This window comes from Rhagoletis pomonella, unplaced genomic scaffold (genome assembly GCF_013731165.1).
Source record: "Rhagoletis pomonella isolate Grant_MI unplaced genomic scaffold, Rhpom_1.0 Rhpom_scaffold_00003, whole genome shotgun sequence".
Lineage (NCBI taxonomy): Eukaryota > Metazoa > Arthropoda > Insecta > Diptera > Tephritidae > Rhagoletis > Rhagoletis pomonella.
This window is the reverse complement of record NW_023458557.1, coordinates 43,289,580-43,316,007: the sequence shown is the minus strand read 5'-3', so window position 1 is coordinate 43,316,007 and position 26,428 is coordinate 43,289,580. Positions and strand designations below refer to the sequence as shown.

At 36.4% G+C, this 26,428-nt stretch overlaps 1 protein-coding gene across 6 annotated transcripts in view; it reads left to right on the top strand.

The window, feature by feature from the left end:
- LOC118735228 (leupaxin) overlaps window positions 1–26,428 on the top strand; it is a 434,003-nt gene that overhangs the window by 227,650 nt on the left and 179,925 nt on the right. For all 6 annotated transcript variants that reach the window (XM_036464881.1, XM_036464880.1, XM_036464882.1 and 3 more), the window contains 3 exons: window positions 3,319–3,448; window positions 3,508–3,593; window positions 3,661–3,791. In XM_036464881.1, coding sequence (XP_036320774.1) covers window positions 3,319–3,448; window positions 3,508–3,593; window positions 3,661–3,791 — 347 coding nt within the window. The remainder of the gene's footprint in view (window positions 1–3,318; window positions 3,449–3,507; window positions 3,594–3,660; window positions 3,792–26,428) is intronic.

Sequence of the window (26,428 nt, the reverse complement as noted above, 5' to 3'; positions counted from 1 at the left end):
TTGACGTTTGCGTATTTATATTTTAATTATTATTTTAAATTATTCTAAGAGATTTTAGACGTGAATGATTTGAATGAAAATGGAATGAATGTTGAAACTGAGTGAGTAAATGAATTAGATATAAGATGAATTTAGATAATTATTAACAATAACAATCCGGAATGGATCCGGTAACTAGAAAATAAGCGAAAAGTTTGCTCTCAGAAATGGAACATAATCCAGAAGTACGGGAACGCAAAAACCACATTTCGTGCCCAGAATTTAAGAAACAGTTGATTCGCGTTGTTTTTGTTTTTGTCACTTAAATGTTGTTTCACAAATTAGATTTTAAGAATATAAAGATTGAAAATACATTTACTATTCCTTAAAAGCACCAAGTAAATGCAGGCGTCACGTAAACACAAAACAGCTGATATGCACTTTGACGCTTTATACATTTTTACCCAGGCTGTTTCGGGCAGGAAGAAGAAGGTACTTACGATCATTTTGTTGAATACGGTAATGATTTCTGGGCTATTTTGGGCACCCGCGGGATCCCGCGTTGCGTACGGGAAAGAACCTAATATTAAAGCGTAGTTAGTCAACGGCGTAGCGTAAACGTAGGTTGACGTACGTAGCAGCATATCAAATTTACTGTTGACAGAGAGAGAGAGAAGCAACGGCGACGTCACCGCCATGCGGTGGTGAGTTTTCGTTAACACGCGAATCCCATAAGGTAGATCGTGTCTGCGTCAACCTACGTCTACGTTACGTCGTTGACTGTTTGAGCTTTTAGAAATTTCATGAATTCAATAAATGTATAAATTTAATTGAAATGATCACGATGGTGAAAGTTGATGATGGACGATAGGTTAATAAATTACCACGCTGAACCGAAAATGGTCGCCGCCCTGATGTCTTCGGTTAGAGTTGCTTGATGAAAAAGAAGGAAGATGGTAATGCGCGGGTTGCCTTTATAGGCGACACTGGAATGCGATTCCAGTATGTCTATTGGTAGCACTAGGAGTTGAAATGGAAAATCCAACCAGCGATGCTTTGAATCGGTTAACGTGCAGGGCTGCGTTTAGGAATAAAATATGCGCAGGGATGCATCCTTCAAGTGGGCGCAACTCACTTGAACAATAATAATAAACCAAGATTATTATGCCATTTTTGGAAAATGGAGATAATTATGACATTTGATGAAACGATTTATCCCAGTAGCCGTTTCACCAATCCCTACCGAACTCGGTACGAGCCTTGCTTAGGGTCTATCTAATAAATCTGTTTGAAATCGGGCAATAACCACGCCCACTTCCCTTATAATGGTAATTTACAGAAACACGAAAACTCCGCTAAATCAGTAACTACTGAAGCTAATTCACTCAAAATCGCTGCTTGGGTTATTCCATTAGCATTAAATTAGATTATCATAAATTGTTGAATAATGGGCGTGGTGCCTCCCACTTATAACAACAAATGTGTATCTCGGTGACCGTTTTATCAATTTCTACCAAACTAGTGCATTTAATTACCTTGGTACGGAAAAAGCAATACGTTGAAAATAATTGAAATCGGTTACCCGATTCCGGTATAACGGCAAGTTTCAGAAATACGAAAACTCCTATATTTCAATAATTGAGGACGCTAATTTACTCCAAGTTAATACATACAATAATCTCTTATCAAAATATAAGACTGTTATATTACTGTTATTATTACAAAAATGTAGTTTTATTACATTTTCTTACCTATGTTGTGATACATATTTGAATTATCTAATTCCCTAAATTAAAGCTGAATTTAAGTTTCAAACATGTGACAACCTTCCCACATGTTGTTTAATTTAATTTCTTAGCAGGTGGAAACTTGTAATGTTCTAACTTTGATATAAACCTTCTTCCCGTCGAGACGAACACGTAGGTATGCATGTTCCTACAATCGAACCACGGCAGCATAGAGTCTATCGATGTTAAACTTGAGGTCACTTTATTTTCTTTGCTTTGATGGAGTTAATGGACGTCCTCCACGCCAATTTACTGTCAAAAATTTCTCATGCATATACAACTCAAGAATGATAGAATACAAGATTACGCCCATGAGAAAGGATTTTTGAGCGTAATTTTCGTGTGACGTCATCTTGGTGCAATTGTGGCAGAAAAATGCCAAAACGCATAGGAAAATATGTAAACAATGCCGAATAATGTGCTAATATCAATATTAAATGGTCCAATTTTGCAGGAATTAATAAATATGCAAAGTTTAATTAAATAGGAACACGTAGCAATGATTTTGGGCATGTAGCCCTTTAGGTAAGTATGATTTTCAGCAAATGCTGATTGTTATATAAAATGCATGAAGTTATATGTATGTAGTAGGGATGTTAATTTTTTCGATTTTTACGATCCCGGGATTTTCGGGATGTCGTTGGTTCGATCCCGGGATCCCGGATTTAAATATTTATTATTTTTCAACGACTTAACATGAAAAAATTGCATCAATATACTGTTTCTGCGTTAGTGGGCGGAGGGCGAGGGGGCGTGAGTCTTGATATCTAACCCACTAGAAAGAGCACAGTTCACACTTTGTAAAAAGTTACACCTGATCCCTCGAAACCTTCTACATACCCCTGGTGAACCATTGGAAAATGGTCTAAAATTAGCATTTTGACCCAGGAAATGTAAACTCGATAAACAGTATTTTTGTGCAGAACACCTTTCTATTGTCAAAGGTATTCAACATTTATTGTGCATATTTTTTTGGATCGGGTCACCTATTCGGGTACAATAGCCCGAAATCACTGGGCAAATAACTAAACCGTACCCAGTTAAATAGTTATTTGGTTGTCTTCAATCAACAATTGCACCAAGATGACGTCACGCACACAGCTGATTCTGTCAAATTCACAAAGAGCGGACTAGCGGTACTGCGATGGGCGCAATCTCTATTTCTCTCAATCGTGCATACAACTCGTATGGTATTAACTGAAATTGAACGGCGTGCGTAAAAAGCTAACTCAATTTCCTATTTTTTGTTCTGCGTGACATTTTGATTTGACTTGTCGCAACGCACGCAAGCCAATTTCGGGTGACGCAGAAAAACAAATTAGACAGCGTGCGTATACAACGGCGTGCGTTTATATTAGGTTAGGCTGTAAATCGGCCAAATACCCCATGTGTGTCTGTCGAAAAAAAGTAGAAAAAGCTAACGCAGTGTATTTAGTGTGAGCATTAGCTGCATTTTTGTAGCAGTATTTGATTCACTTTACACACAACTTAAAATTTTGAATATGAAAAGATTTTTCAGTATTCGAAGATTTAAATTTCTATCTTATTTTAGAAAACATAGTGCCAACGAGTTATAATTCCGTCTCCAAGTATAACACTTACAATTCCAGCGATAAGCGGCCAACAATTGATAGTCTTCTTAGTGAAATGGACAATGCCTCAAACTATGCGGTACCCAATGGGTGAGTTACAAAACTTAAACTAATTTGTTTCTTGAAAGCTTAATTTAAATATTTAATAGCCTTACTAAGTCGCCGACTCCTGGCCGGCACATTAGCATTACAGTGCGTGAGACAAAAACGGAAACTCTGGAACCGGATGGACCAGGTAAGCTGAATTGTCTTTTTCTGAGCATCTGAAATTGACTTTAATACCTTGAAATTTCTTTTTGAAGTCGGTCTTATTGAAAAGGAAATTGTTCAGCATCAAGACACGTATTTGCCAAACAAAGCGGCGCCTTCTGGGTATGCGTCATCTGCCACTAAGGAGTTGGACGACCTAATGGCATCTTTATCTGATTTTAAGGTAAGTAACCCGTGATGTTTGAAATAAATGATTTTACCCATCAACATTTTCTTAAACTGAAGATACTGAACCCCGAACTCAATACCGATTGCCCTTGTAGATTAAACAGAACTTTCGCTCTTTGATATCTGCTATTTAAATGAAATTGTAGTTTTGTTTTGCGTATTATTCCAGTAAAAATTCTATAGCTGCAAAATTCTAGCGAATTTGTATATGTTGTCTCACATAGGGTTAAATACAAATACTATGCGAACCCAAAATTTGCAAATACTTGCCAGTTGTCTGAACAAGAAGGCACATTTAAAATTACCACGGGCGGTTTTTAATGGTAACGTGTGAAAATATACTTTTTAATTTAAATTAATTCCATTATTTTCATAAACAGTCAGTTGATTTTGATCAGCTGCTTTTCTTGCTGGTAAAACTTTTTGGCTGATATTTTGGGAACATGAACGCCAAAAATTTTCAGGCAAGCAAATTTACTTATTTTTAGTTTACTCAAGTAAATTACAAATTCTTGGAATTGTATTTCAAAGGGTGGTTTTAGTTTTCCTCTTAACTGATATTTTATTCCCCTCTTTGAGTAATAAATATCTAGTATTCTAAAAAAACACAAATTATAAGCTGTAAAAAGCCTCGAGAATCTCGAAAATCTAGAAAGATTGACTTACCTGTCAAAGAAAAGGTTTTTTGGCGTGATATTTTTTAACCGACTTAAAAATTGAAGAAATTACAATTCGTCGGAATATTTTTGATTTATGTTCCCCGATGACCTTTGACTTCGTGCACCTGAATTTCCGGCATCACTTGTCAAATTTGGTTTAGAGAAAACCCCATTTCGTCGTTGTGCCATCTTCAGTGTAAAATTTCGTTCTGTATTACGGATCTTCGGTAAACGCCGGACTGTATATGTAATAGAGTCGGGCACCTTAGTTATTTTGAGTGAACCGTTCAGTTGTAGTTCGTTCACCTTAGTGAACTTGTTCATTTAGTTCAACTGACGGATATATACATATATGGTAGGGCTGCCAGTCGTCCAGACGTGGTTTTCCAGGATTTGTCCTGGTGTCCTGGTCCACACTTAAATTGTCCTAGTTTTTTAATGAAGGTCAATGCATTTCATATTTGGCAGATTAAGCTTTCTGTTATTCGTAATCGAAAAACGATAACTAATGGTTCTTTCTAACATAGGTACAGGGCATGTACCAAAAAGACAAGATCACGCGGGCAGGAGACTAGCCCGTTAGAATCGCATTTAGGAAACAAGTTGAGCGATTTTGACATTAGCCGTTTGTTTACATTTCTTCGTTGTTTACAATTTGGTCGTGGCTTTTTACTGCAATTTTCTTCATTTTCGCTTGTGACAACGTGTGTACACATAAGATAAAGAATAATTTAACACAACGGCATGATTTATAGAAGAATTTACATAATAAAAATGATTTTTCATGCGTTCCACAATTTCGCGGTTTTCTCCGTTCTCTTCGTTGTTTACTTCTTACAACAAAGATGGCGTCGAGATTTCGGCAGCTAGAAAATAACTTTTTTCGTTCTTTCCTTCCCGCGTGATCTTGTGTCTTTCGTTCATGGGTTCATGGCTTAAGGGTCAAAAGTGCTACCCAGTAGACAAAATCTCAGGCTTTTCTTAAAGTCATTCCTTTCTCCTTTCTTTTTTGTATGGAGTGGCACATATTGAAGGGCTTCTGCTCGCTACCCAACTTTGAAAGTTGTTCTTTTAATCCATAAAAATCATTCTTAAGGAATTTATTTAATGTTCATATCAAATATGTTTTATTGAAGCTTAAAATGCTTATTGCATGCAAAATTTTACAATCAAATACATTCGCGTAAATTGTAAATATGAAAACCCTTTGGAGAAGACATGCAGGGAAGCACTTTTTCCAGGGCTTCGCAGCAAAGGTCTTTTTTTTATCGCTCCGCTCCGGTATTTTATTTGGATCCGAGCTCCACTCACGCCCCCAATAAAAAACTTTTTTTATTTAACCGCAAAAAAAATTAGCTGATATTTTTTTAAATGTTTTCTTTGATGATATACATATGTATGTATGTATAGCAGAGGTGGGCACTCACACTATCACACACATGCGCTTGTGTGCGAAGCAGCGAAGTTTTGCTCAACAGCCACGGTAATTTAGGGAAATACAAAATCTTCGATAAATCAGTAAATATTGAAGCTAATTTATTCAAAATTGATGCTTGCAACTTTGGAAAATGGGCGTGGCACCGCCCACTTATGATCTCATATAAGTATATCGGTAACCGTTCTACCAATTTGTACCAAACTCGGTGTGGTTATTGTGCTTGCCACATATAAGCAAAACGTTGAAAATTTTTGAAATCGGATTAAAATAACGGCCGCTTCTCATATAACGGTAAATTTCAGAAATGCTTGAAACTTCAATATTTCGAAATTGAAGGACGCTAATTTACTCAAAATTGATACACCCCGGCTTACCATCTAGCGGTAGGTTTCGGAAAGGTGAAAAAACATATATTTAATATTTGCGCCGGGTATTTAATGTTCGGCTCCGCCCGAACTTAGACTTTCTTACTTGTTTTTGCATAGAAAACATGGATGGGTATGCGCAATGCGTGAAATTATGTATCAATGTCTATCAGAAAATGATAGATCATTTCTAAAAAATGCATCTTGTTCTGTCGCTTTGGCTTTTTATTTAGAATTTCTAGAAAAGTTTTAGGTATGCAGTTTTATAGCCCATTAAAATTTAGTAGCTCAAAGTGCAAATTTCAAATGCTAAGAAATAGCGTTTATTTTTAATGATTGGCAATTTCTTTTATATGGAAGAAAATGCCTAGCACCGTCAGCAAAAAAAAAAGATAAATATTAAATAAACAAAAAATATAAATATCCAAAACTGGTCAAAATGTCACTTAACTTAATCAACTGACCATAAGTGCATATAACGTATTTATAAATTTATTTATTTGAATCTACCACATTGTTTTGGAATGTACCACAATTTTTCATGCTTATTTCTACTAAGAAAACTATCGCGTCCGAACACTCTCAACAGCAACTGATTTGATTTGCTTTGCCGAAATACCAGCGAAGCATGATTCAATAATACAAGGTTATATAATTATTGACAGCCGCGGTTTGACACTCCCTTACAAAAGGTTGTATTTACGAAGGACAGAGAAAGGAGAAGAAAGCAATCGCTTGTTATGAAAATGTTAGTAGATAAGTACACAAAATAGCCAATAAGTAGTGAAATTATTTTTGTGAATTCTAATGTATGTATTTGCAGGAAGTCTGGCATTCTAAACGAAATATTGCACGAAATATTAATATATCTACGTGAATTACGTAATTTATGTGCTATTTAGCTGTATACAAACTGCAAAAGGACTCAGAATTAAAATAAAACTACTATGAGATTTATGTAAACATCCGATTTAAAAACAATTTATGTTTTCATCAGTTAAATGTCCTTAATATGCATATACAAATAAACAAATTGCACAAAAGCTTATACTTATATTTCACAGCAAAGCTACACTTTTTCCAAGTAAATTTGCAAAGAAACATCACCGTGACACTGCTAAGGGAGCGGTGCGAGAGAGACAACTGTCAGTTTATTGAACCTTGTATTATTGAATCATGCCAGCGAAGCATCAGTCAATTGTCAATTATCGTAAGACGCACGAAGACGATGATAGTATACATGTGTCGACGTCGCAGGAAGCAGCATTTTGAAGCCCAATTACATGTGTTTGGAAAATCAAAAAATGCCCGCCTCTGATGTATAGCCATTTAGATGATCCCAATGAATTTTATCTTGTAAAAGAAATGACAGATATAAACCCAGCCAGGAAAAAATTTGAAAATTGATCCGGAAAAGAAAAAAAAGTGGATGAAGGTCGGTTTTTCCCGTTTACTTATTCCATTTTCGAATACTTTGACGATCCGTTTTTCCGGTAGAAATTTATGTACAGAAAAGAACCAAAACATTTTTTTGCAATACTAACACGCTCCTCCGCACTCTCAGCCACTGCCGACTACGTATACATGCTTTCAAATATTCTTCTTCTTCTTATTTGGCGCTGTAACCGCCTAAGCGATTTTGGCCGAGTCCAAAACAGCACGCCAGTCATTTCTCTTCTGTGCTAACTGACGCCAATTGAAAATGCCAAAAGAAGCCAAGTCCTTCTCCACCTGGTCTTTCCAACGCAGAGGAGGCCTTCCTCTTCCTCTGTTCCCAGCATCGCGGCCCGCGTTGAATATTTTCAGAGCAGGAGCGTTTCTGTCCATCCGAACGACATGGCCAAGCCAGCGGAGCCGCTGAATTTTAATTCGCTGCACTATGTCTATATCGTTGTAAAGCTCATACAGCTCATCGTTAAATCGTCTGCGATATTCGCCATCGCCAACGCGTAAAGGTCCGTAAATCTTTCGCAGAATCTTTCTCTCGAAAACTCCAAGAGCCGCCTCATCAGATGCTTTCATTGTCCATGCTTCCGCGCCATACACCAGCACAGGCATGATGAGTGACTTATAGAGTGTGATCTTTGTACGACGAGAGAGGACTTTACTTCTCAATTGCCTACTCAGCCCAAAGTAGCACTTGTTGGCAAGAGTGATTCTCCGTTGGATTTCAAGGCTGACATTATTATTGGTGTTAATGCTGGTTCCCAAATAAACGAAGTCGTCTACTTTTTCAAACTTGTAACTGTCAACAGTGACGTGGGTGCCAAGACGCGTATGCTCTGACTGTGTGTGTGCTGACAGGAGATACTTCGTTTTGTCCTCGTTCACCACCAGACCCATTCGCTTTGCTTCTCTATCCAATCCCGAGAAGGCAGAACAGACGTAGCCCTTGTTTTTAGCGATAATATCGATGTCGTCGGCATACGCCAGCAATTGTACGCTCTTATAAAGTATTGTGCCTGAGCGGTTCAGTTCTGCGGCTCTTATTATCTTCTCCAACATAAGATTAAAGAAATCACACGAAAGGTAGTCCCCTTGTCTGAAACCTCGTTTGGTATCAAACGGCTCGGAGAGGTCCTTCCCTATTCTGACGGAGCTGGTGGTATTGCTCAACGTCATTTTACACAGCCGTATTAGTTTCGCGGGGATACCAAATTCAGACATCGCGGCATAAAGGCAACTTCTCTTCGTGCTGTCGAAAGCGGCTTTGAAATCGACAAATAGATGGTGTGTGTCGATCCTATTCTCGCGGGTCTTTTCCAAGATTTGGCGTATTGTGAATACCTGATCTATGGTGGATTTTCCAGGCCTAAAGCCACACTGATAAGGTCCAATCAGCTCGTTGACGGTGGGCTTCAGTCTTTCGCACAATACGCTCGATAAGACCTTGTAACCTATGCTTAGAAGGCTAATTCCGCGGTAGTTGGCCCGTATGGCGGGGTCGCCTTTCTTGTGGATTGGGCAGAGCACACTTAAATTCCAGTCGTCGGGCATGCGTTCATCTGACCATATTCTGCATACGAGCTGATGCATGCACCTCATCAGCTCCTCGCCGCCGTACTTGAATAGCTCGGCTGGCAGGCCGTCAGCTCCAGCAGCTTTGTTGTTTATCAGCCGCGTAATCGCTATTCGTACCTCGTCATAGTCAGGCGGTGGGACAGCTACTCCATCATCATCGACTGGGGACTCGGGTTCGTCTTCCTCACTACTTTCAGCGCTGCTACCATTCAGTAGGTTATAAAAGTGTTCCCTCCACAATTTAAGTATATTCTGGACATCGGTCACTAGGTCGCCATTGTTGTTCTTACAGGAGTTCGCCCCGGTCTTGAAACCTTCCGTAAGTCGCCTAACCCTCTGGTAGAATTTTCGGGCGTTCTTCCTGTCGGCCAGCATCTCAAGCTCTTCGCACTCACGTATTTCGGCCTCTCTCTTCTTATTGCGGCAAATACGTCTCGCTTCCTTCTTCAGTTCCCTATAACGGTCCCACATGGCTCGCGTTGCGCCCGATCGCAGCGTGGCCCTGTAGGCGGCATCTTTTTTCTCTGCGGCTTCTTGACATTCCTCATCGTACCAGTTGTTCTTTCGGGCTCGCTGAAATCCAACTACTTCTTCGGCGGCGGTACTTAATGATCGGGAAATGTGGATCCACTGCTAGCGTACGTCGGATTGTTGAAGAGTGCTCTCAGAGAGCAGGTGTGTGAGTCGAGTGGCGAATGAATTGGCCGTCTGTTGTGATTGCAGCTTTTCGACGTTAAGCTTTCCTTGCATTGTTGGGCGCACAATTTTTGCTGCACAGAGGCGGGTGCGTATCTTGGCTACAACAAGATAGTGGTCCGAGTCGATGTTTGGCCCTCGGAGTGTACGTACGTCCAAAACGCTTGAAGCATGCCTTCCGTCTATCACAACATGATCGATTTGGTTTCTCGTTTTTCGATCTGGAGACAGCCATGTAGCTTGGTGGATGTTCTTATGCTGGAACCTAGTACTACATATTACCATATTTCGGGCCCCGGCGAAGTCGATCAGCCTCAGTCCGTTATCGGACGTTTCGTCGTGGAGGCTGAATTTTCCGACAGTGGCGACAAAGATCCCTTCCTTGCCCACCTTGGCATTAAAATCGCCAAGCACGATTTTGACATCGTGTCGGGGGCAGCGCTCATATGTACGTTCCAAGCGCTCATAGAAGAGATCCTTGGACGCCTCATCCTTCTCTTCCGTCGGGGCATGGGCGCAGATGAGCGAGATGTTGAAGAATCTAGCTTTGATGCGGATTGTGGCTAGACGTTCGTCCACCGGGGTGAACGCCAGTACTCGGCGACGGAGTCTCTCTCCTACCACGAATCCAACACCGAATTTGCGCTCCTTTACGTGGCAGCTGTAGTAGACGTCACAAGGCTTCACGCTTACTTTACCTTGCCCCGTCCATCGCATTTCTTGGATGGCGGTGATGTCAGCCTTTGTCTTCCCGAGGACATCAACCAGCCGGGCAGAGGCACCTTCCCCATTAAGGGCCCGGATATTCCAGGTGCATACCCTGAAATCATAGTCCTTTATACGTTTGCCGTGGTCGTCATCAGAAAAAGGGGGTCTCATCCGAGGCTGTTTGCTTCTTTTCATTGGGCGGGGTTTTAACGTGGCGGGACCCAAACCCAGCGCACGCGAAGTTTTACGCCTTCTCACTTTAGCTCGCTCCCAAACGGGTGTTTGGTTGCTACCCAGAGGATACGTGGATATAAATATCCGGACGTTGTGAGCTGCGATTTGAACCGTACGCACAATAATCGCTTCTGGCCACTCCCAGGTGAATGGCAGTCAAAAGTTTCCACTTCTGCGCACGGAACCATCCTCTTTCAAATATTAAGCTTGAGAAAATCAGAAAAACGCCCATAAGTAACTTCGAAGTTAACGCTAAGAAAATGGATAGCAACCGGTTTCACCAGCAATTTAAAGGAAAAATGTTTTTTTATTTTTTGTCAATTTCCATGTAATATTCAAAAAATTAGAATAATTTTTCACTTAAATTGCTTTCGTGAAATTGGCTGTAACAGGTCTATTCTGCGCTGGTAATAAAAGTTTTGTAACCGGTAAATTAAGTTCTTGTCAAATTTTAAACCCTATTCGAATTCTGTGTACTCTTGTAAGCGGTAAATTTTGTTTCCATCTCATAAGCTGGTAACAAAGTATTGCCCCGTGAAATATGCAATGCCATAATCTCCACAATTCTTCATAGCTGAATTGCTGAATATTTTAACTGCATTACCAACGTAACTAAAATCGCGGTGACAAGAACTGGTAACATTTTTTGGTAATAAAATTTTCCGTTTACAAAATCTTTGGTAACGTGCAGAATAGACCTGTAAAATTATTTTCTTAGCGTTAGCGCGCATTACCAACGTTAACTTGGAAGGTTTGACTCTGAGGATGTCTACAGCTGGATAACAAACCCGTTTTCATGTGACCCGAAAAGTTAACCTACTGAGATGACAAATTAAGCTTTTGGAAACCTTCTGAACATCAGTGCAGACAGCACTTTGAATATCAAATACTACGAAGGGAGCCAAGAAGGTTCTGGATGCAAGTGTATGCAGAAAACACTGCTGTTCGCAAGATTGCATTAAAAATACTAGTGAATTTTACTTTTACATTTCTAGGTGAGACTGCATTTTCAACATATGTTTACAGAAATAAGTAATTTTTAAGCAAAAAACAAAACCGACTTCAATTCCCATATACAAATTTAAGATTATCGTTAATCTCTTCATGATCCAATGATCGGATTTAAACCAAAGTAGACTGGGACCACCTGCGAGGTAACACCTTTCCTTTAAAAAGAAGAGAATTATAGTAATGGGTTAGCGTGGTCCAAAGTTATGCGGTAGCATACATAAAAGAAAATAATAAAAAAATATTCCGACAAATTGATAACCTTCTCCTTTTTGTGAAGTCGGTTAAAAACAAATACACGAGCAAGCTTTCAGCGTCAAATGATTTCAGGGTAAAATTGTCAAAGCTCCCAATAAACTTAAAGGAAAAATGAAATCATCAAAACAATTTCAGTATTTACATTAAAGCTAAACGAGCATAAAGTTTGCATTGTATTTTCTTGTTTTCGCATACATTTGAAGAGTAGGGGTGCCGCGAAATTTTTTTAGCGCAAGAAGGGTGCCGCGGTGAAAAAATTTTGGGAACCCCTGATCTAAATTACCTGTTTAAAACAAATAACATAGCATATTTTAAACACTTATCAAAATTCTTTATTGTAGCGAAATTGGAGAAATGCCTTTGAAAAAGGAAAAAAAGAAAATTCGTAAATTATTATTATTACAATAGCTTATGACCAGGGAGCGGATTTTTAGGACCTAAAAACCTATAAAAAAGGCAAAATAAAATAACGAAATAGGCTGGAAAAGGCAAAATAAAATAGCGAAAAAGGCAGGAAAAGGCACTAGGTATTGCATAAAAGACAAAAAAGGCAAAACAAAATAGCAAAAAGGCAGGAAAAAGCACTAGGTATTGCAAAAAAAAAGCAAAATAAGGCACTAAAAAAAGACAGAAAATACGAAGAACAATCAAAAAATACATTTATTTTAGAAATGTTTATATTACAAGTAAAAAGAGAAAAACTATGAACTAGGTTCATTATATGAAAAATTTGTACATTGAATCTTTGATTATTTTTTCTTTTCGAGTTTCTAACTCATAAAACTTTAATCTGTATAGTTGTAGTAACATTGAACCACAAGAGGCATTTTGAAGTTTTCTGGCAACATTTTCATTCGATTTTCGCGAAGAAAAGCCTTGAATGTACTAAATGTGCGCTCGACGTAAGTTGATACAAGTGGAGCCCAATTTAAATATGGAACGTTTGAAACGTTCATATTATCAGGAATAAGGGCGTTTTCCTCGCCCTTTACAATTTTATCCACACCCCTTATTGTCTCCAAGCCTAGGTTAGCTGAGAAAACGGCTTTGAATTTTTCCAACACCAATTTGGCAAGAGGTCCCTGCGCTTCTATAAGCCGCATGGGCATGTGTATATTTTTTAATCTTAAAAAAAAAATTCTAAATGCTATAATCATTTTTTTGAAGGTAGAAAACGCAAAAAAAATCAAATGTCTTAAAAAAGGCAACATCGAATGTGTATATATGGAATCAGGGAAAGCTAAATCGTGGACATTCTTAATCGAATATACTCTATCTCTTTAGCAGAAAAAAAGGCAATTTCCATAAAATCCGGAAAACACTGTAACCTATGAATTTATACACCTTTTAATCTTAAAATTAGAATAATTTTTAGTGTAGATTTGCCAAATATTGTATGATTCAATTTAATTATGTAAACCTATCACCCCAACCATATGAGGATTCTATGCCGGATGGCATGATACAAATATCCAAAGAAAAATCACAAATATGAACAAGGAAAATCAACCCTGACGGAGTTGTCATCTTATGGCATATGTCAAACATGCGATAAACATTAATTAAGAGATTTGACCTAGCAAGAAAAAAGGTGAAAATAGTTGCAACGAGGAAAATACGTAATAATTATTAACCTGGCAGCGTAAGGACTAAACAAAAGTTCCTGGCCAGAAAAGGAATCTGTGAATGGCTGTTCATATAGTACAAAAAAAGAACAAACGCTAAGGAGGGGCAACGAAAAGGCAACATTTTCTGTAGAAACGAGAACGCCATAACCTTCCGTCGATCTGGCCACTATACTGTAGTCACACCTATTGCTCTTCAATCTAGGAGGACCATATAAATATCATATGTACATACATCTTCTTCAAACGTGTATTAACATAAGTTTTGTAATTTTTGATATTATTCCCTAAAAATGTTCACATCATATACATACATTTGTACATACATGCATATATGCAGGCCCGTCGAAAGAGAGGGGGAAAGGGGGGAATCCTTCCGGGCCCGGGATTTTTAAAGGGCCTCAAATATCGGAACCATAACTTGTTATTCTTTTTTAACCAGCTTCACAAAAAGGAGAAGATTAACAATTCTTCGGAATATTTATTAATTTTTTTTATTATGTATGTTTCCGCATAACTTTGGACCACGTTAAACGATTTCTTAAAGGAAAGGTGTTACCCCACAGCTGGTCCCATACTAATTAGGTTTAAATCCGATCATTGGATCATAAGGAAAATAACGATAATCTTAAATTTTTATATGAGAATTGAAGTCGGTTTTGTTTTTTTGCTTAAAAGTTACTTGTTTACAATGTAATTGCTCCTTCGTTATAGTAAGGTGACCAGAATTTTTTAACATTCCAGGAGGACAATTTCTCCACATTTAAAACACAAAATTTTTTTTTAATTTATTTTAACACATAAATAACGAATAAATTAACAATTCAAAGTTTCTCTAAACACAAGTCCAACAAGTTAATGGTACACTGCGTTGCATAATTATAAGACCGCCACATATTAACAAGTTTTGACTATTTATTTTTAACCGACTTCAAAAAAAGGAGAAGGTTCTCAATTCGTGGGAATATTTAATTTTTGTGTGTTACCGCTTAAGGTAGTCCCATACTGATTTGGTTTAGATCCGATATTGGATCATGAAAAAATTAACGGTACTCCTGAATTTTTATATGAGAATTGAAGTCGGTTGTGTTCTTTGCTTAAAAATTACTTGTTAAATAAGTTAAAGGCAATTGAATTACTTGCAAAAGAAATTGCTTTCGTTCTTCGTCTTTCCTCAAAGTTCGATTATAATTTTGTACCAATGCTATACCTCGTTCAGCAATATCATTAACATATTTAATACTTTTAATCGTCTCTAAGACAACCAATTTCAGGGTAATTTTTTAAATAATTTAAAGCCCTATAAAAATATGCATAGAAAAAACGTTTATCTCTTTTTCATAACTTTTTTTAACGGGTCAAAAGTTATAACATTTTTAATGAAACCAAATTATTTTACATGTTTTTTACATAGAAAATTTCAAATGCCCACTGACACCTTTTAAAATTGAAATAAAAATTTTTCCAAATTCGAGAATTTCCTTCTCAGTATATAGGTCATTTTAAGGCCATAAATTCGCCAGGTTAGTTATTTTGATCATCCAAATATATATATACAAGAATAACTCGTTTACAGTAATAAGAATAAGTGGCAAATTTCCCGGAACACATCCCCAAAAAAGTCTGGATCCGCCGAAGGACCTGTGTTATTTTTGGTTGTGTACTCGGATGTGAAATAACATATTTTCTAAATTGTTTTAAGCATATTTGCGCTCCAATGCAACGGACATACTTGTTTTAAGCCATCTTATAAATGCTTTTATCAAGATGAAAAATCCCCATACACAAATATTGCCACTGATAAAACTTATACATATCTCGCAAACAAAATGACATATGGTGGGAAATAATTTTCGCCTGTGCAGACGCGTCGTTAGCTAGTCTTTCAGTGTTGTCAAACGTAATACGGTTTTCCTACGGCACCGTGAATTACTTTGTTCGGTCCTCCAATTACGATCGCGAATTATACTAAGTTCTCACGGCACGTAGTTCGCTCTCCCATTCGTGATTGGCTCTATAATTCATAATTGGCGCCCCAATTACCCTTCGAATTACGTGATTCGCCATACAAAATATTGAAAGCTGTCAAAGCAAGAGAGAATAGGAAAAACAAAACAAAGAAAGGGGGAAATGAAGGAAACACAATGAATTGTCAATTCGAATTAGGAATGAGTCGTGTAAACGGGGTAATTCATCAAAGTAATTCAGAAGCGAACTACGTAATTGCAGTGCTCGTGTGGACATAGTATTACCCCTTTCCCACGGGCACATTATTAATTCGATTTCACAGTTCTCTATATTAGTGTTTTTTTTTCTTCGCTACAAAATTTATGCAAAATGTAAGCGATTGCTAAAAATTTGTAAGTTTCCGTATTAAATTGGTGATGTACACGTATAAATTTTACTTTTCGTACTGAGAAAAAGTGTCAGTATTGATTTATGAACTGGTGTCGATAAATTTCCGATAAAAATTAGAGACGGCAGCGATTTGTTCGTAATTCTCAAGGTAATTGGATCCGAATTACCAACAAACGAGGTAATTCGCTCTCAAAATTTAGTATGGCGAATTACGTAATTCGAAGGGTAATTGGAGTGCGAATTACGAATGAGAGAGCAAACTACGTGATTGGGGTGCCGTGAGAAATCCGTATTAAATAAGGCTAAAAGGCGTTTGCACTGTTCAACTCTCACAGGCGGTTAGTTGATTCAAAAGTTTACATCATTTAACTGAAAGTTGAAAAATGTAAACTCCTTTAAATACAATGATTGTGTAAGATTAGGACATAATAATATTCTGAACGAAATTTTTTTGACAATTTCATCACTGCAATAAAACTTGAAAAGGAGGACAAGAAGGACATTTTTGCTCAAAAGGAGGACAGGGGAGGACAATGTTTTTGAGGAGGACAAATCACGTTTGAGGTGGACAATCCTCCTCAAAGGAGGACGGTTGGTCAGCTTAGTTATAGGCTTTTATAAAATATATTCCGATTCGTGCTTATTGTTTCTGACTCTATACATCAAAGAAAATGATCACATGCTTTTAAATTAATACAATTTATGTATAGGTACGGTGGCCATATTTATGAAAGCAGAATACGGGACAAAATATAATTTTTGAAATTCTTTCCACACTGTTTTCTCTTAAGCAGTATCCTTATAGTAACATTACAAATTTGTAGGATAAATTTCTCCAAATTTTTGCCCCGGAAATTTGTTACGAAAAATTCGTTAAATTTTAGTATAACAAAGAGCAATTTTAAGTCGGTAAGCCTTACCACTAATTTTTGGCAATTATTTTTTTTTGTTGAGGGTGTTACGCATTTTTTTCATACAAAATAATGAGTTACAAGATTGCAAACCAAATTTTTTCTACAGATTCTAATTAAAAAATTTGAAATTTTGTCGAAACATTGCAGAATTGATTTTTATAGTCTTTGCACTAAGTTGGAAATTTAGTATTATATCGTGTTTGTTAGGAAAAGAGCTTTACTTTCATAAAATAAATAATAAACTAAGGAAAATAGCCAAAACTTACTACAATATCTAGGCCTAATTTCATGTAGTGGCCCCTGTATGTCTTCCTCGATTCGAATCACAGGCATTCAGATTAGAAAATAATAACTTTTTATAAAGAAAATTACGATCATATACCAACATCACTTAAAACTCGTTCATAGGCATGCCATTTTAATGAGCTGTTAAGGCGTCGGAACACCGAATACGGGACAAATACAGGACATTAAAAAAAATATAGAACATTTGGCGTCCCGTATAAAATAAATAAATTACCAGGACAATGGGTCAAAAAAGAGGACTGTCCCGTATAATACAGGACGGATGGTCACCGTATGTATAGGGGAGAAGCTCGGCAAAACACTAACATATGTGTAAGCGCCAATCTATTATTATTTTTATTATGTATAGGGAGGGGCCCGTGATTTTTCAGTCCGGGGCCCTACCCAGCCAGCAAAGAAACGTAAATTTTGCCGACAGTGCAGTTTAGTTCAATTTTCTGTATCCGAAAACGCATACAAAAAACTCCTATAGTTATCATCAATTTTCGTATCCGGAATACGTTCGAAACGTTCGAAAAAGATTATGTCATTTGAAAGCAATGATTGTATTTTATTTGCTCAAGCTAAACTTTTGAAAGCATGCATGGGTAATCGGCAGTGGCTGAGCGTGCAGAGGAGGGTACCGCTATTTGTTAGCTTCCAGAATGTGCCGAGTTCGAATTCCGTGAGCCGCTTCCTAATTTTATTTTATTTCTCTTGAACCATTAAAGAGTTCTGTGAAGTGCAAAAGGAAAGCGTATTGAACGAAAAATTCAATCAGACAAATTACAGAAAAAACAGCCGAAAACGTATCCGTTTCATAAACAATTTTCGGTAGTTGTCTCTACATACGTTTTTGCCGCACACTTTAGTGGGAAAACGGGTCGTCAAAGTATCCGGAAATGGAATCAGTAAACGGACAAAAATCCGCACGTCATCCACTTTTTTGTCCTTTTTCGGATCGGTTTTCGGATTTTCTGCTGGCTGGGGAGTTTTCTCTCGACGGCCCTGCACATATGAGTACATATATTGTACATACATATATACCCTGTAGTCAAATGTAGCAGTTGTAAACTACCTCACAACTATTATGAACCGCATGCCCAACTAGTCAGCCAACTATCTTTTTTCCATGCAATCAACTGGTATTTTTAACATGGCGATGTCCTACGAGATGGCAATTGTCAGATTTCGGTCAGAAATATAGCAGCCTCATATTAGTTCAAAATAGACAGAAAAATACTAGTCCAATTATGGACCGAAACCACTACTTTGGGAATCAAAAAATAAAATGAATTCATGAATATGCAATAAAAAACGTTAGATTAAGTACACTTTAACATATTACACATTTTTATTTAGCAGCCTTACATTTGTCCCTAATTACTGTTAAATTTGTTCAGTATTAATTAAAAGGATAAATTAATACATAAATATTTCAAACTTTCGAACATAAATTTAAATGCATTTTTCATTAAATGTTATTAAAAGTAAAGGCTTTCAGGTACAGTAAATACTATATTTTTCATCTTTTTTAATAACATTAAATATGAAAAAAAAATCATTTTAGTTAATAATAAAAAACATACTTTAGTTCATTTTCGAGTGAACTTAAATAAAAATAAATCTTTTCATTAAATTAAATTAAATTCATTAACTGCACATTTCAGTCCTTTCTTTTTAAAATTTTATAAAAGTAATAATTAACGCATAAGATTTCAGATTTGGATAAGAATAAAATAAATAAATAATTAATGCAGTGATTAAATACATATTCTTAATTTTTGTCTATAGTTTGGTTTATCGATTGATAATTGAAATTAATCAAATAATTATATTAATCGTGTAATTTAAAAAAGTAAAAAATAATTGAAAATGATCAAAAATAATCATGTAGTTAAAATTAATGAGTTAATTAAAAATTTTTAATCAATTACACTGTGAGACAAATGGTAGGGGTCAGTGATAGGGAAGGGTTCAAACTACCGGGGAAAGTTATATCGGTAAAAAAGAAGTTATACGTGTCCCGGCGTTTCGCTGGGTCACGTCTACGAATCAAGATATATCGATTTGAAGTTAGTAACTATCATATAGGGGAAATTGTCACCTTTGGTGGTATTTTTTTGACATAACTCGAGAACCACTAGTCCGATTTTGCTCAAACAAATTTAAAAAAATTAAAAATTACAATTCCTTTAATCTCATATAACGTTTTTCTATATAATCAACAGTTTTTCCGGTAAAAATAAATGTATGAAGAAAAAAACAATTATTTTTGCCTAAAAATTAAAATTTTTTATTTTTTAATTCATAAAAAATCCAAAACGGAAAAAAGGCAAGTCGTATTACTTTCACGCAAAGTCACATAACCTTTAAGCAAAATGAGACATAGATCATGAAAATCGATAGACGCGTTTCGCTTTTATTCACAATTAAGTGAAGGTATCTCATTTTGACAAGAATATTCCCCTATATGATAGTTACTAACTTCAAATCGATATATCTCGATTCCCCAGCGAAACGCCGGGCCACGTCTAACTTGTTTTTGACCGATATAACATTTCCCGTTGGTTTCATCTCATGCCGATTTTGACTGTCGCATAGTGTTATTAATCATTAAAAAGGTGCTAATATTGGTATTTAATCATTAAACGGTAATCCAGAAAAACGTTTTCTGACAAAAAATTCTAGTTGTAAACTAGTATTTTTTTCTGACTAGTTTGGGGTTTCACTGCAGATTATGTACATACTAGGGATGTTGCGAATGTGGAATTTTAGACGGATGTCTAGCAGCTAACCTCCGCGGATGCGGATACGAATGCGGATGTCAAGTATTGTTAATAAACAATTAGGAAGTAGATTAAGTTACTTAGGTAAATAAAAAAAAGGAAAAGTTAATAATTTTTAAAAATGTTTATTTTATTTAGTACTTGAATGTAAAAATTGGAACATTATAGGTAATAACAAGTAAAGAAGTATAAATTCGGGCGAAACCGAATTGTATATACCCGGCGCAGTTATCAAATATCGTCGCTTCAACTTTCTCTCAACTACCTTTGCATGATAAGCAGGGGTGTTTTCCCCCGATTTCAAACGTTTTCTATAACATACTGACTTAATGAAATCATTGAATCAAGTTTGGTAGAAATCGATAAAGCGGTTACCGAGATCGAGCTTTGTTGTTATAAAGTGGGCGGTGCCACGCCCAATTCCTAAATGTCTATAACAGTCTTGTTTATTGTTAAGAGACTGTTGCAAGTATTAACTAATTTATAGTGTCCTCAGTATTTGAAATGTCGGAGTTTTCGTATTTTCGAAATTTACCGTTATACGGGAAGGGGGTGTAATTTTAGTCCGATTTGAATAATTTTCAACAAATTGCTTTTCCGTACCAAGATGATAAGGTGTACCAATTACCGAGATACATATTTGTGGTCATAAGTGGGCGGAGCCACGCCCATTGTCCAAAAATTTATAATAATCAAATTTTCTGCTAAGTGATTATTGTAATCGTTGATTTTGAGCAGGGACGTGAACCGGATGAAAAATTTTGTCGGCTCTGTTCAGCGGTTCTAACCGTTTTTGCACTTTTGGATTGGTTCGTCAAAGCGGTTGTTTTGGTCTTTGAACCGGGGTTTCGGTTCGGTTCAACAATTCGAAAAACAAACAAGTAATAAATTTTAAGTTCGGGCGGAGCCGAACATTAAGTACCCGGCGCAAGTATTAAATATATGATTTTCACCTTTCCGAAAGCCACCGCAACATGGTAATCAATCATCAATTTTGAGTAATTTAGCGTCCTTAAATTTCGAAATATTGAAGTTTCAAGCATTTCTGAAATTTGCCGTTATATGAAAAGCGGCCTCAATTTTAGTCTGATTTCAATAATTTTCAACGTTTTGCTTTTACTTGGCAAGCATAATAGCCATACCGAGTTTGGTATAAATTGGTAGACCGGATACCGAGATACATATATGTGATCATAAGTGGGCGGTGCCACGCCCGTTTTCCAAAATTGTATCATAAACGTATTTCTTCTGTCTTTCTGTCACATGGTAGGTATTACCATGTTTAACAAAAAGAAAAAAGTGGGTACATTTATCTATTAAAACTTGGTTGAAACGAACCTTTAAACCTTTATGGAAAGTGGTTCGGTTTTCGGTTGGGATCAAACATTTGTGGAAAATTTCGGTTCGGTTAATGGTTCAGTTATTTAATAGAAAAAAGCGATTTTCCGGTTCAAAACCGGTTCGGTTCAAAACCGGTTCACGTCCCTGATTTTGAGTGAATTAGCTTCAATAACTACTGATTTATCGGAGTTTTCGTGTTTCGGTAAATTACGGTATATGGGAGGTGGGCGTGGTTATTATCCGATTTTAAATATTTTCAACAGATTTCTTAGTTGGGCGCAGCAAGGCTCGGTCTGAGTTTGGTAGGGATTGGTGAAGCGGCTACAGAGATACAGCATTTCATCATAAGTGGGCGGGGTCACGCCTATTTTGCAAAAATTGTATAACAATATTAATTTTTACCATAATTCCACTTAACATACTAATTTTCAAAAGTTTCGATTGAATATTTACTGAATTATCGTGGTTTTTGCATTTTTCGAAAATATCGTTATATGGGAAGTGGGCGTGGTTACAGTCCGATTTTCAATATCAACGTACCTTGGGTAAAGGGCAACCTACTTACCAAATTTCGTTGAGATATCTCAATTTTTGCTTGAGTTATCGTGTAGACGGACGGACGGACGGACAGACAGACAGTCACCGCTTAATCGACTTCTCTTTTCATTCTGATCATTTATGTATACATTTGTCTATATCTATCTCGATTCGTTTTGACTGTTGAAAGCAACCGTTATGTGAACAAAATTATAATACCCTTGTGCACATGTGCGCGAATTGCATCGGGGCTGCATGTCGGATGGATCCTCCTGACTTTCGTCTTCACTTGAAGAATCTAGATCGTTGTTTAAACAGCGATTATAAGCCAGGTTTTTCTAAAGCTTTTTAAAAAGAATTCTTCATTCCATTAGCGCACACAAGGGGTGGGTTTTGGGGTTCAAACCCCAAAGAATTATTGAAATCGGTTGACATAAAAAAAGAAAAAATATTCCGACGAATTGATAACCTCCCCTTTTTTTGAAGTCGGTAAAAAATGTTTGAGTTCTTTGTTAGTTTTATATAAATAAAGTGCAATTTATGAAACGTTAAAAAGTTTATTTATTTATTACATACATAACACTTGCATAAACATATTTTAAAGAGCGTACTATCTGAAGCGAATTTTCAGTATATTCTGGTGATATATCTTTAGAAGTATAAGTTTCATATATAATTTCATTCTCATTCCTTTGGCTGTTTCAGAATTTGGGGAACCTGTACCGTTATCAGCGTTTTTTTGAACTTAGTTCTTGTAATTGATTTTTAATACTTTCTCCTGCGACTGGTTTGAAAAATTTGTGCCCATAGCGAGCTAAATAGGTGGATATGGAAAATAAATTATTATTTTGCATATATTAGAATTTTTAACAAAATTCTGTTTTCAAAGTCGTGAATGCCAGCCGAATCGGATCAGAATATTGTTATTTTTTTTAAGCACCCCGTTTTTTATAAGCATTTGAATTATTGGAATCATGGATGATGAGGGTTTCAGATAGTTACGTAATTCATACCCAATTAAAGGTCAGACCTATAGCCTTTTCTCTTTATAGCCAGACGTTGACCATTTCTGCTGAAAATCCCAATTGAAGGAGCTTACTCTTTGACTTTAAATAGCAAAGAAGGGAGACATAGGGGGAAGTTTTACCACAGAAAAAAATATTGCCCGACAAGTATAGAAAATTACAGTTTTTAAAATTTTTGCTAAAAATAAATTCCTCAAAGAGCTCTATTTGAAATGATTGAAACCAATATATCGTTACCTTAATTCACAAAGGCCCTACCGAACGCTGTTTTCGAAACTGCACAGCTTTTGGTAGGATCAGAGATCGAAAATACCCGTCACCAAGTGTCTCGTATGGTGTTTACCACTGACACAAACACTCATCTCTCAAGCAAAGAGTGTTTCTCACCGTGGCAAATCACTCTGTGCGATCTTTGAGTTTTCCGTTGTGGATTATTTAGCAACTGCTTAAATTTCGCTTAGGCAAAGACACTTTGGCAGGGACTTTTATTTTTAAGTGTCTTAATTTGTGGGTTATTGAAAGACTGAAAAATATAAGTGACGTACATAAGTGGAAGCAAAGAGTTAGGCATTTCTTTACATGACATATACGTGTACACATACGTGTGCGAACATTTATGACAAAGAAGAGAGCGTGCACATTCATAATATGATACACCGAAAATAAGATATTTTATTATATTGATAAAGAAAAGGATAAAGGCAAAGGTAAAAATAAAAACAATATCAAAGATGCGTAAAGATAAATGCAAAAATTAAGATCAAGGTAAATTTAAACATTTTACTAATATAAGGGAAAAGGTGAAGGGGAATATGTAGATGTAGAAAATTATAAACATAAAGTGATAAATATAAATATTAAGAAAAAGGTGAGGATGAGTAAAGATGAAGATAAAGGAAGAAAGATTAAAATAAAGGTAATTATAAAGAAAATGATATAGATACAGTCACAGACTCAACCTGGGAACTATTTCGGTATTCTCGGGAATATCGATTATTATATATTTTTATAGATTTTGTTATCGATATTTTTATCGATTTTGTTATCGATCTGAGTATTTTTAATTTAAATACAAATAAATTTAAAACGCCGTTTTAATGTTAAAAGGTCTTTTAAGTTGACTATGACAGTGTTAAAAGAGTATTTATCTTAATATACAGCTTTAAATGTTAAAACCTGCCTCTAACTTGTCTATAACTACGGGCCGATATGTTAAAAGACATTCTTATCAGAGTTGACCAGTTTTGTTACAGAAATACTCCCACGACCAAATGCAAAAAATATTGGCTACAAATTGTCATTTTGTTTGCCGGATATATGTACGTTTTATCGGTGCACTTGCACAACATTCGCATTCACAAAAGCTCCGCATTGATTATTGCGAATGCGAAAGCGAATGTGAATGTTAAAATTAATGCGGAAGCTCCGCGGTTGCGAATGCGAATGCCAATATTCGCAACAACCCTGGTACATACATGCATATGTGTGCGATGCGTTTGAGTTCCTTCTGCTCATACGGAAGCGAGCTGCTCTTGCCTATTAGGCAGGCGACATAACATACTTAGCTCATTTAAAGCGCAAACAGTCAACGACGTAGCGTAGACGTAGGTTGACGCAGACACGATCTATCTTATGGGATTCGCGTGTTAACGAAAACTCACCACCGCATGGCGGTGACGTTGCCGTTGCTTTTCTCTCTCTCTATCAACAGTAAATTTGATATCAACCTACGTTTACGCTACGTCGTTGACTAACGGAGCTATTAGTTTTGTCCACAAGTTCGGCTTCTTTTTTGTAAAGGGATTCAAGACACCATATGGGGCTGTAAAATTTCATTCCTGCAACCTATCTGCATACATATGTAAATTGGCATGAAATTCGGCTTTTAAATTGGAAAGCATCAAGCCTCATGTTCCATTATACGAATTCTAGTTGTTCACAATTTTTTTTGCGTTCGTGCGTGCATAAAAACAAAGTGACTCAAAAAACTGTTGTCACGTTGAACATCAAAACAAATTTGATGAGGTTATTTAAAATCGCTTAAAACGTTCAATGCCATGGACCATGCGATATATTAGAGTCATATCCACACAGCAAATACATATGTATGTGTGTACGAGTATTTGCGTTCATTTATTTACATCTGTGATCAAAATAATAGTGGCGAGCACTTTTACATGTCAATGTAAACGAGTATTGCAAATAGTTGAATTTTCCAAGAAACTGTATTTGGTAGAAAGAGAATGAAATTTTTAAAAGAAACATGAGTTCAGTACACCTTAACAATTAAAATTTTGCATATTTGTGTTCCTACTACGCCCAGTGGGGCTATTCTCAAACGTGTTAGCAATAATTTTCGGATCGCTATCGCAAGTGGCCGACGCACATAGGGGTATTTGGCCGATTTATGCGGCCAAAATTATTTTTATGGATATTTCAACTGGAAATGTTTAGAAAACACGTGTTTTGACATATAGAATTGTAAATGTTTAAAATCAAATATATATAAGGGGAGGACGTCCAATTCTTCCATCAAAACAATGAAAATAAAGTTGCTTAACGTTTGACATCGATAGACTTCATGTTGCCGTGGTCTGATTGTAGGAACACGCTCGTCTCGGCGAGGAGAAGGTTTATATCTATGTTAAAACATTAACAGAGTTGCCACCTGTTAAACATTTTTGTTCAATTGGTTAAATGAATTGCTGCAATATGGGTATCAATGGAAATAGCTTTGAAAAGACTTTATCTTTAAGAAACCTCCCAGGGTTGCCACCGTTTTAAGAAACCAAATTCAGTTTTAATTTAGAGAATTAGATAATTCAAATATGTACTATCACAGTATAGGTAAGAAAATGTAATATATGTAACTACATTTTTGTAATAATAACAGTAATATAACAGTCTTATTTATTGTTAAGAGAATCTTGTAAATATTAACTTGGAGTAAATTAGCGTCCTCAATTACTGAAATATTTTCAACGTATTGCTTTTCCATACCAAGGTTATTAAGTGTACCGAGCTTGGTACAAATTGATAAATCGGTTACCGAGATACACATTTGTGGTCATAAGTGGGCGGCGCCACGCCCGTTATCCAAAAGATTATAATAATCTAATTTAATGACAAGAGGTTATTCCAAAAATCGATTTTGAGTGAATTAGCTTGAGTATTTATTGATTTAGCGCAGTTTTCGCGTTTATGTAAATTACCGTCATTAGGAAAGTGGGCGTGGTTATCGCCCTATTTCAAAGATTTTTAGTAGATATGTTAGGTATTTTACAGAGATAATAGCCTAAACAAGGCTCATACCGAGTTTGGTACGGATTGGTGAAGCGGATACTGAGATACAGTGTTTCATCCTAAGTGGG